The 12,140-nt window shown below is 39.3% G+C and overlaps 1 protein-coding gene across 3 annotated transcripts in view; it reads left to right on the top strand.

Annotated features, from left to right (window-relative positions):
* ATG10 (autophagy related 10) overlaps positions 1-8,270 on the top strand; it is a 300,617-nt gene extending 292,347 nt beyond the window's left edge. For all 3 annotated transcript variants that reach the window (XM_030927363.1, XM_010386038.2, XM_030927362.1), the window contains exons 6-8: positions 5,426-5,523; positions 6,191-6,306; positions 6,947-8,270. In XM_030927363.1, coding sequence (XP_030783223.1) covers positions 5,426-5,523; positions 6,191-6,302 — 210 coding nt within the window. In that variant the 3' untranslated portion in view covers positions 6,303-6,306; positions 6,947-8,270. The remainder of the gene's footprint in view (positions 1-5,425; positions 5,524-6,190; positions 6,307-6,946) is intronic.
* The last annotated feature ends 3,870 nt before the right edge of the window (positions 8,271-12,140 follow it).

Below are 12,140 nucleotides of genomic sequence, written 5' to 3'. Positions count from 1 at the left end.
CTGACTTTTTTTTTAGATAGTCTTACTCTGTTGCCCAGCCTGAGTGCAGTGGCACAATCTCCGCTCACTGCAACATCTGCCTTCTGGGTTTAAATGATTCTTCTGCCTCAGCCTCCCAAGTATCTGGGACTACAGGTGCCTGCCAGCACACCCAACTAATTTTTGTATTTTTAGTAGAGACAGGTTTTTGCCATGTTGGCCAGGCTGGTCCTGAACTCCTGGCCTCAAGTGATCTGCCCGCCTCAGCCTCCCAAAGTACTAGGATTACAGGCGTGAACCACCATGCTCAGTCAATACTGACTTAATTCTGCTAAAAGATAGCAACTTTGGGCCAGGTATGGGGGCTCATACCTATAATCCCAGCACTTTGGGAGATGGATTGATGAGTTCAGAGTTCAAGACTGGCCTGGTAACATAGTGAGACTTTATCTCAAAAAAAAAAAAAAAAAAAAAAACTTAAAAAAATTATTGAAAAAATAAAATATGGCAACTTTGTTCAATATGCTTTCATTTCTTTCCCCTTCCTTTGTACCATTATTGTCATGTATATTACATTTATGTTATAAACTCAACACTACAGTGTTAACGATTTTTGTTTATATAATCTTATGTCTCTTTAAAAAAAATTAAGAAAAGAAAAAGTACTTAGTCTTTTATATTCACCATTTATGACACTTTTCATTTTTCCCTGTAGATTTGAGTTACACTCTGGTGTTATTTCCAGAAGGACTTTCTTTAGTATATCTTATAAGGCAAATCTACTAGCAAGGAATTCTCTCAGTCTGTTTCCCTGGGAATATATTTATATTACTTTCATTTCTGAAGAATGTCGAATTCTTGGTTGACAGTTCAGGTTTTTTCCCTCATTACTCTGAATATGTCATTCTGCTCCTGTCCGGACCGATAAGAAGTCACCTGTTTTTGAATTGTTATTCCTCTTTATGTGATGAGTCCTAAAGGACTCACTTGCTGTTTTTAAGATTTTCTCCTCGTGTTTGGCTGTCAGCTGTTGGACTATGATGTGTCTAGTGTGGGTCTTTTTATATTTCTACTTAGAATTTGTTGAGCTTCTTGGATCTGTAGATTAATGTATTTCATCAAAGTATAGAAAATTTTAGCCAGTATTTCTTCAGCTATTTTGTCTGCCCTTTTCTCTCCTTCTCTTTTTCAGATTACTATTATATGTATTCTGGTACAATTGATGTTATACCACAGATGTCTAAGGCTCATTTTTCTTCAATTTTTTCTTCTCTTTTCTTCACATTGAATGCTTTCTGTTAATATACTTTCAAATCCACTAATTCTTTCTACTGCTGTCTCATATTTACTATTGAGTACATCTAGTGAATTTTTTGTTTCTGGTATTGTACTTTTCAACTCTAGAATTTCTATTTAGTTCTTTTTATAGTTTGTATTCCTCTATGGAGATTAGCTATTTGCAGAGCCATTGTCATAATTTTTCTGTTTTAATTCTAGTTTTCTTTAATTCACTGAACATATTTATAATACCTGCTTTGAATTATTTGTAAATCGAACATCTGAGTCTACTCAGTGTCGATTTTTAATAATGATTTTTCCCCCGGTATGAACCACACTTTTTGGTTTCTTTGCATGTCACATAAATTCCTTTGAAAACTAGACATTTTAGATAATATATTGCAGCAATTCTGGATTCCAATATTTTTTCCTGAGGGTTGTCTTTTTCTTGTTGTTGCTGTTGTTTTTGTTTGGTTAATAACTTTCCTAGGCTTTATCTGCAGATTTTTTTTTTTCTCTGTAAGTGTGGCCATTGATGTCTTTGTTACTGGTTTTTTAATTCTTATTTTTATTTTTTAGACTGCCTTCCTCAGGGTTATCCAGCTATGTCTGTAAAGCTTGCAGGTTGGCCAATGATTGGACAGAAATTGTGCTCAAATACCTCAAGCCTATAATGCCTTTTTATTTTGCCAATGAATGTGTACATGGATTGGGAACACACTGACAATTCAAGTAGTATTCATGTTGGCCTTAGCTCTTACATCCCATCAGGCCTTCTCGTGTCTCCATTGAACATCCCCTTCCCATCAGCCAGTGATGCCTGGAGAATTTATCTACCCCTTCCATGGCTGTCTTACTTCCAGAATGTCCCCATTAAAATACTGGTAGTTTGCTGCTTGCCTCAACTGGGACTGCAACCTTTTCTTTTCATTTAGTACCTATTTTGCTATTTTTTATTGTCAGTGCCACTGAGCAACAGTTTTAGCTGTCTTTTGGAAATCAGGCCAGCCCCTCTGGCTACACAATTATTGGCTCTTATGGCCAGACTGCTCTGGTAAAACTTCTGTTGATGGAGTGGCTGGGGACATTGGGGAAGAGGAGGAGGGGATATGGAAGTACTTCCAGGCAACAACGCTTCAGATTCCCTCTGTTTCTAACTTGAAGTTTAGCAGATTATCATGAACTAAACACTTATCAGATTTTATATTTGCCCTTGGTTGATTTCCAGGACCCAAAAATGGTTTGTTTTTGACAATTTTGTTCATTTTTATACTTATTTTCTGGGAAGAGTATTTGCTGACCTCTTTATTCTATCACAGCTGGAAGTACACTTCTATTGTTATTAATTTATAAAATTATTCTAAAAGATTACATAAATATATCTCATAGCTCCTATATTAAGGTGATCAGCATAGTATAGGCTTGATTCCTTTAAACCAAAAGCATTTTGCCAAAACAGTATAATTTTTATTTTAAAATCCAATTTATTAATAAATTTAAACTTGTAATTTTTAAAGACCATCATTCATTTTAATATATTCTATTTAATTATATAAATATAAGGTCTCAATATAGTAAAGGATAAAGAATTTTTTAAAGATGGCCAAACCTGCATTAAAGAAATGCTCAAGCTATTCTAAAAGCTCTTCAAAGGCATGAAAGTCTCAATTATTTTAAAAAGTGTTTTAAATGAGCATTGCCATGCATTTTACTCTGTTAGAACATAACCTTAAATGCTAATATGACTGTTTTATGTTCTTTGAGGAAAAATGAATATTAAAATGCTGTAGATTGGCTGGGTGCGGTGGCTCAAGCCTGTAATCCCAGCACTTTGGGAGGCCGAGACGGGCAGATCACGAGGTCAGGAGATCGAGACCATCCTGGCTAACACGGTGAAACCCCGTCTCTACTAAAAAATACAAAAACTAGCCGGGCGTGGTGGCAGGCGCCTGTAGTCCCAGCTACTCGGGAGGCTGAGGCAGGAGAATAGCGTAAACCCGAGAGGCGGAGCTTGCAGTGAGCTGAGATCCAGCCACTGCACTCCAGCCTGGGTGACAGCGAGACGCCGTCTCAAAAAAAAAAAAAAAAAAAAAAAAAAAAAATGCTGTAGATTACTGAAGTGTTTTTGAAGTACCTAAGCTTTTTATTTTAATTTAAATTCATTTAAATTATTTTTCATTAATTTGGTTTTAAACCTGAATACAAATATAGTGATAGTTCTAGTTCCATATAGACCTAGACCTTTCACTAATTCAGACCTTTCTTCCTTTCACTTATAAACAGTTGTTAAATATTCCTAAACACTTAGATACTGGTCAGTGATGCTTTTAATATGCTACTTAATTTACAGGAATTAAGTTCCATGGGATCAGGAGTTATCCACTAGTTGTAGGTTATTGCATGTATCTCGCATTTTTAGCATCTCCTGGCATTTTTTTCTCCCTCAGTGCCACCTCCAGGTGACTCTGACCAGTAGCCTGGTTCTTCCAGCAAAGCATCAGCTTCCTCTCTACAGCTCTCTTCCCAACCTTCATTCCCATCCCTAACTGGGCCCTGTGCTCAAAGCCCTGATGGGTTGTGCCTATATCAAGTCCTCCTGTCCAACTTGAGTCTGGTTTCCCTTACCTGCCTTAAACTAATATTTAGTAATTCAACATACATTAATCAATCATCTTTTTTATGTGTCTGCCAGAATACTTCTAGGTATAGTTATAGAGACCACTGTATCTCTTAGATAACTCATCCCTCACCACTGCCACCCCACATCTCCATACCCAGTGTCACCAATACAAGTGGAATTGTCCCTCCCAGTTCTTGTGAGTGGATGTGTGCATAAGCATGCAGACATGAATGTTTGGAGCTGAGGGGTAGAGGCAGCAGGGACAGCCACATAATTCATCCCATCAACAGGTCTGAGTTCAGCTTGCCCTTGGGTTGGCTAAGAGAAGAAGCCAAGAGAAGAAGCTAGGCATCCCCTAGTCTAAATTCAGCCTACAAGCCTGTTTTACTGGTCCCACTCATGTTTAAAAATATATTGTGCCAACACTTTAATGTAGGAGGTTTAACATAAACTTCAGGTTTTCTAGGTTCGTTTCACAAATAGGAAGGTCTGGCATGCTGAACCTGCATTCCCACATGGGACAGTTGGCCGGAGCAGAGTAGCCAGCATGGCCTTGGATGGGTGCACTCTGCAGTTCCTCCTGAGCCCCGTCATCTGCTGGTGTTTTTAGTTGGCGTTATCCCCTTAGGTCACTTGCTTCGTCTTCATAGGTATTTGAGTTTGCAGTATTGGTATAATGGTTAATCCACAATATAAATAATCAATAAATGTATCATCAATAATAGTGTTTGTGTTGGTAGAACTTGAGCACTACATAGAAACCTCCTAGGGCTCCCCATTGCTTGCCAAATGATGTCCACATGCCTAACTTGGATGCAGTCTGACCTTTATCTTATATCCAGTTACTACCTTATAAAAGGAAGAGAGTTACATTTTAGGCTTTTAACTTATAAAAACAGCCCTGTAGGCTTGCGAGAGACAGAAGGAGAGAAATGAGGAAAAAGAAAAACAAAAACTCGGAGACAGAAAGAGAGAGAGAGAGACAGACAGAAGTAGAACAATTTAAATAGTGCAGGCCATCTCCTCCCATCCCTGGTTCTACTCATGGAACATGTGCCCACTGGCACTGGATACATATAGGCTTGAAACAACATGTTGACAAAATTTGTGTAAAGAAATATGCAAATGATTTTGATTCTCTTACCATTGACAAAGAGGTGAATAAAATGAATTGTTTAGGTTGTCAAACTACTGAGCTTTGTGAACATCCTTGAAGAAAAACTGAAGAATAATGATAGGCCAAAGAGAAACACTGGCCAACAGAGAGGGAACTGATAAAATGCAACTACAGTTTATACTGTGTAAACAAAAATGGGCGCCCTGCTATACTCGACCATACTGCTTTATCAATGAATAGCCCTTTCTCATGAACTTTTTCTGATGTTTGGATTATAAATTATATTTGAAAATAGAAAATAAACCTGTATATTAATTCAATAACTTGGAATTTGAGACAAATCTTTTATTTTAAAGGAGTAAACCAGATAAATTATTTTAGCCTTTTCAAAGTAACTCACACTGATCCTGGACCAATTCTGATTCTTACAGGAACATCCAATACTTGGACAACCCTTTTTTGTACTTCATCCCTGCAAAACGAATGAATTCATGGCTCCAGTATTAAAGAATTCTCGGAAAATCAATCAGTAAGAAATACCATCAAGATACATTGGCTTCTACTCTGATTTTAAAAGTGTAAATCTTTCTATGTGACTCTAAAAGCTAGGCTAAAAAAGAAATATTATTTATAATAATAATAATAATGGCTAACACATTGATTTGTACTATATGCTAGATGCTGTTCTAAGAGTTTTAGATACAGTAAGACATTGGATTTTTGCAACATTCCTATGTGCTAAGTACCATTATTTTACCCAATTTACAGAGGAGGAAGCTAAAGAACAGAGGAATTAAGCCACTCAAACAAGGTCACACAGCTAGTTACGTGGTAGGATTTGAATCTAAGCATTTTGGCCTCAGAACCATGCTCTTAAATCACTGCACTCTGCTACCTTAGTAAGTGCTGTAAACCGCAAGGGTAAAATTTGAATCATCAAGGGGAGTCAGGAACCCCAGTACCTTAACCTCATTCTTCAACTACCCTAATAAGGGATCCTCACAGGCTCTCTGGACCTTAAATTCTTGTCAAGCAATGGGGCTGGCATTCAGAAATGCTGAGATTCCAGGTGGTAGATACAAATCTTTGAAGAAAACCTCATTTCTGTTATTGTTGGTGACCAACTGATATTCTACCATTCATCCAAAAACTACAATGGAAACGTTAGCATGGCCTGTTTTTCACTTGTTTCCTAGGAATGTCAACTACATCACATCATGGTTGAGCATTGTAGGACCAGTTGTTGGGCTGAATCTACCTCTGAGTTATGCCAAAGCAACCTCTCAGGCTGAACGAAATATCGATTAACAAGGTAAAAGAAAAGCCTGGATTTAATGTTTTGCTGTTACAAAGATCAGTGTCTCCATTGCATTTAGACTCATCCCACCAAATGTAAAATTTACTTTCATCTTTAGTGGGCAAACCCCGACTTAATTTTTATTTTTCCGATCAGTCCCCTACCAAGTTATTTAGGACAGGGATCCCCAAATCCCGGGCCACGAACCAGAACCAGGCCTCACAGCAGGAGGTGAGAGGCAGCTGAGCGGGCGAGGAAGCGAGCATTACCACCTGAGCTCTGCCTCCTATCAGATCAGCTGCAGCACTGGATCCTCATAGGAATGTGAACCCTATTGTGAACTGCGCATGCAAGGGATCTAGGTTGCGCGTTTCTTATGAGAGTCTAACCAATGCCTGATGATCTGAGGTGAAACAGTTTCATCCTGAAACCATCTCCCATTTGGTCTGTAGGAAAATGGTTTTCCCTGAAACTGGTCCCTGGTGCCAAAAACGTTGGGGGCCACCAATTCAGGAAATATTTTACTTTGCTATAAGTAGCATGCACTCAATGACAGGAATGGATAGTTTTATTTTAGTACTGATAGTCTTAAATAAGTCTTTACTGCTCAGTTAATCTTCTTTTGTTCTCTTGGCTTTTGTTTTGTGTTCTTCAGATTCTTTTATCGAGCTTAGAAATTTGTGGTACGAAGAATGTCAAGAGTTTACCTGACCAGCCCTGGCTTTAATAGGACCAATACCATGGAATATTTCATCTCACCAAGATTTGACATGGATTATTTTTCCCTTGGACACAAATGTCTACAGCAACTGATATTTGATAGACTGAGTGTTTAGAAGAAACATTTCAAAGGCGTACATCATGGCCAGGCATGGTGGCTCACACCTGCAATCCAAGCATTTTGGGAGACCAAGCCACCTTGAGCCTGGGAGTACGAGACCAGCCTGGGCAACATGGTGAAACCATGTCTGTACAAAAAAATACAAAAATTTGCCTGTTTGTGGTGGTGTGTGCCTGTAGTCCCAGCTACTCAGGAGGCTGAGGTGGGAGGTTGGCTTGAGCCCAGGAGGCAGAGGTTGCAGTGAGCTGAGATTGTGTCACTGCACTCCAGCCTGGGTGACAGAGCCAGACACTCTCAGAAAAAAAAAAAAAAAAAAAGACACATCTCTATAAATAGCAAAAAATGAATCTTAACTTACTAATACTAGGAATACCAACATTATTAGGGCAACTTGCAGGTTATTCTTTTCTAGGCCAAGTACTTCACTTCCATTTGTCTGATATGGAGATTGAGGGAGAAATGTATTTGTGTATTCATTTTAATGTAAGATACACAAAAATTAAATTACTGGATTTACCTGTCCCTGAAACTGGTGTTATAAACATGACCTATCTTAAGTGATTCTCCCAGAATCAAACTCAGGAACAATAGATTATTTCTGTTTTACTCCAAAGATGGGGGAGAGAGAGAAAGAGAGAGAGTGTGTGTGTGTGTGTGTATGTATGTGTGGGTGTTTGTGTAGACAGATAGATGTAAAATAAAGAAAAAAACACAATATTTTACTGTGAGACAATATGTTTTACCAGCGAAGTGTGGCATAGTAATTAGAAGTTTTCTAAAAAGCTATAGGAAATATTTAAACATTAAAATTTCTTTTTGACCTACAGTAATAAAACAATGGTCATTTTACCCCTCTACTTCTCAACCCCACAGCTGCTCTGCTGTACTCTTTGAGGGCTCGTAAGCGAGTCTTCGTGTCCCTGAGACTTATTTTCCTCATCTTTAATTTGAAAATAACAAGCTACCTCATAGGGTTGCTGTGAGAACCATATGAGATCATTAATGCATGATAAGATACTGTAAAGTATTATACAAATATTCATTAAATGCTCACCTTTCTTGTATATAATTGGTATTCACTCAGGCTGTAAATAAGTTTCATAGCCAGTTAAGTATTAAGATAAACCTAACCTGGAACCATTTTTTTTTTTTTTTTTTTTTTGGTTGCTTGTTTTGTTTTTTTGTTTTCATTTGCTAGGAGCTGAAACTAAGATTAAAATGTCGTTGGGTTTTTAGAGAGTCTAGATTAGTGTCTTTGAATGAGGGATATGCTTAAAATCACCTGAGGATCGTTTACAGCTGCAGATGCTGGGGCCACCTGACACAGTCTCTCTGGGGGTGATTCTGCTCTGGAGAACCTCTGGTCTGGATATACCTTTATTGTGACATTGATTTGTATTGTTTTGCTCTACTGACAGGCCTTTTCCAATCCATACAAGCTGAACTTGCTTCCTTTTTTTTTTTTTTTTTTTTTTTTTTTTTTTTTGAGACGAGTCTCGCTCTGTCCCCCAGGCTGGAGTGCAGTGGCGTGATCTCGGCTCACTGCAAGCTCCGCCTCCCGGGTTCCCGCCATTCTCCTGCCTCAGCCTCCCGAGTAGCTGGGACTACAGGCGCCCGCCACCTCGCCCGGCTAATTTTTTGTATTTTTTGTATTTTTAGTAGAGACAGGGTTTCACCGTGGTCTCCATCTCCTGACCTTGTGATCCGCCCGCCTCGGCCTCCCAAATTGCTGGGATTACAGGCGTGAGCCATCGCGCCCCGCCTGAACTTGCTTCCTAATGTTTGTCTAGGCCTTACCTGGATAGGAAGGAAGCTTAGGAGACATGTTCACAAGGCAGCTGTCTTGTAGGAAACCAGCCCAGGTGAGGACATCATTCACCAGTGGATCACTGAGCACCACTGACAGCACCCTCAGTCCACATCTGCAGATGAAGAGCTGAACTCTCACAGAGAAAGTGGAAGTAGAGAAAGGGTTAATTCAAACTGCTAGAAAAGCTAAAAGTAAATTTTAAAATGCTGAGCTGCACATATTCATGCTAGGATGAGAGCCAGCTTAAATGCTTGGTGGGCATTTTGGTATTTACCGCTTAACATGTTTTCAACTTCTGTGAGGGATTTTCCCCCCACTCTCCCTAATGTAAACACAGATTTCTCGGCAAGTCATTTCTCAAGCCATGTCATTTCTAGTGTAAAATAAATTATAATAATGTGTCATCTGAATGGTGTTCTTGTCTGCAAATATTAGTTATCCTTTGCTAACAGATTCTGAGATGAGAGTCTTATCAGTTTGGAGCCAACGTTTAGTTTTTTAAAAAAAGTTAAAAATAAAACTTTCTCTGATCAACAAGGACCTAAAAATTCATCCGTGGCAGAAAAAAGTTCTGAGGAGCTCCTGTAGATTGGGGAGGCCTTTCTCCCCAGATAGATCCCTCTCCTCGAGCGGCTTGATTTCTTTCTAGAATTTTTTTCACTTAAAAAACTTCTAATTTTTGGTTGATAACAATTTCCATTTTTATAAATGCAGTTATGCTAACAGAATGTTATCCTGACAGTTATTAAACATTAGAAGATATTTGGTTTTGTTGAAGTAACTGTTCTTTCTTGGCAATATGAAGAATTTTTCTCCCTGCTTCCTCATATAATGTACAACATCTTCTATCAGAAATAAGGCTGGGTAAAGCTGCTTCCAGCTAACCTCCTAAATTCTGCTTCTGTGTGACCTTGGAAAAATGTCTTCACCTCTGTGGTCCTCAGTTTCTTTATTTGTAAAATGAGGCAATTCAGCTATGTGTCTTTTGCAACAACCGTGAATTTTTAGGTCTGTGAAATAGAGGTCCAGAGATCTAAACTGTGAGGCTGGTTAGCTGCTAGTTGTGTGACTTGGGCCAATTTTCTTATCTCCTTCTTAAACTATTTCTGAAAAATAAAGCCCACAGTATCTATGCTGCTTACCTGACAAGAGCATAGAGAAGATCAAAATGCTACATAAAACTGAATGTGCTTTATAACCAAGGCAGTGAGACATGGAGTGAGGGGTGACAGTGGATAACGACCTGCTCCTTCAGGGACACCAGCATCCCTACTCCTCCCCACTCATTGCATGAGCCCTCCCCAGTGCCAAGCGCTCTCTGATCTGGGCAGTCTTCTGCTTCACACCCTTAGCTGATTGTTGCTTATGCTGGTACCCACCTGGAAGTGCTTCCTTCCTCACAGAGCTACCCAATTCCCACCCTGGTGTTGGTGATTTACTCTCACAAAGCCACCTCTGACCACCACAGCCCCGAATCAATGTTCCCTTCATTATTCACTGTCCTTTGTCACTATGAGCTTTTAGCTGCCTCTCTTCCACTCTGATTTCTCCCCAACTTGGTAAGTATGAATTAAGTCATTTCAGGTGTTGGCCACTATTCTTGATTTGCTCTGTTGCAGCATACACAGAAGAATGTCTGTGTGTGCCACGTAAGTAGAAAGGCTCTTGGGTTGGGAATTTGAGAGGTGGGAAAACTCTTTGAGGGACCAGTGGAGGGAGCAGTGGAGGGAGCAGAGTCTGTGTTGCTCAGCAGGTTCTAGCTTATAAGCTAGAGGTTAAAAAAAAAAAAAAATTCACCTTCCCCCCAATAAACGCTTATTAAATCAAGAGAAAGAAGGCCAGAACTGGGTTTTTGCATGTACTTCTCCTATGATAGGTATAGTGGTTTTTATTCATACTCCCAAAATATTAGGAAATAGAGCTCTGCAATGTCAAAACCAGCTATTACATAATCCAGAGATATTCCAGTGAGGTTTTTTTAGGATTGAAATTTGAGAGTGAGAATATGAAAATACTCACTTCAGCAGATTTCCTCTTACATACTGAATCCTAGGCCAGGTGCCACAGATAGCAAATGGGGAGACATAAGAAAGTCACAGTTCAGTGGAGAGGACACACAAGAGGACGCTTCAGGAACAGTAGGCTGCATGCTGTGGGCAAGCACATGCCAAGGAAGGCTTTGCAGAAGAGGAATGTGAGTGGAGTCTTGAAAACCTTATGACTTAGCCAGGTCAAGAGTGAAGGAAGAATCTTGAAGGTGCTTGTGGGGAAGTGGTGAAGAATCAAGCCTGGCTAGCAGGACTGGGGCCAGCTCTGGAAGAGCCTTTACTGTCACACTGAGAATTTGTATCTGGCCTGAAAACCACAGCCACTGCTGGGATTCAAATAGAAAAGTTAAAGTGATCACATTTGCATTTAAGAAAGAACCTGTATTTTTTAAATGGCTGCTGCATATAACTAATCATCCATACACTTTGTCAGGTTTGGTTTGGTTTTGTTTTTACCACAGTATCTTAGCCACAGGATTTAGAAGGTTGAGGAGCACAGCAGGAGCTGAGATTGTGCCAAAGACACTTTTCAGTTTTTACCTAGGGTCTTCCAAAACAAAACCTGCCAGTGTCCTGAAAAGCCTTGAATCCTGGCTACTGAGTTACCTGGGGCAAGTCACTGCACCTCTCAGGGCCTCTGTTTTCTGATATATTAACATAAGGAAGTATATTTGATTGAGTAAAATCAATTTATTGTTTCGTAACAAGATTTTTTTTTTTTTTTTTTTTTTTTTTTGAGATAAGGTCTTACTCTGTTGCCCAGGCTGGAGTACAATGGCTTGATCTTGACTCACTCCAGCCTGACTTCCTGGGCTCAAGGGATCCTCTCACCACAGCCTCCTGAGTAGCTAAGACTGCAGGCACATGCCACCATGTGATAAGAGACTCTTTGATAAGAGACTGGGTTTAATTGTGTTTATTTTTTGTAGAGATGAGGTTTCTCTATGTTGCCCAGACTGTACTTGAACTCCTAGACTCAAGAGATCCTCCTATCTCGGCCTCCCAAAGTACTGGGATTACACAGGTGTAAGCCACTATGCCCAGTCAGCTTTTTTTTTAAATGAAATGGAATACATAAAAAAGAAAATATCAAAGTGCACTACACATAGTTGTGAAACTTTGTTTTCAACTATATGTTATATACATATAT

The sequence above is a fragment of the Rhinopithecus roxellana genome, chromosome 3, assembly GCF_007565055.1.
Source record: "Rhinopithecus roxellana isolate Shanxi Qingling chromosome 3, ASM756505v1, whole genome shotgun sequence".
Taxonomy (NCBI): Eukaryota; Metazoa; Chordata; class Mammalia; order Primates; family Cercopithecidae; genus Rhinopithecus; species Rhinopithecus roxellana.
This window is presented reverse-complemented; position numbering and strand designations above follow the sequence as displayed.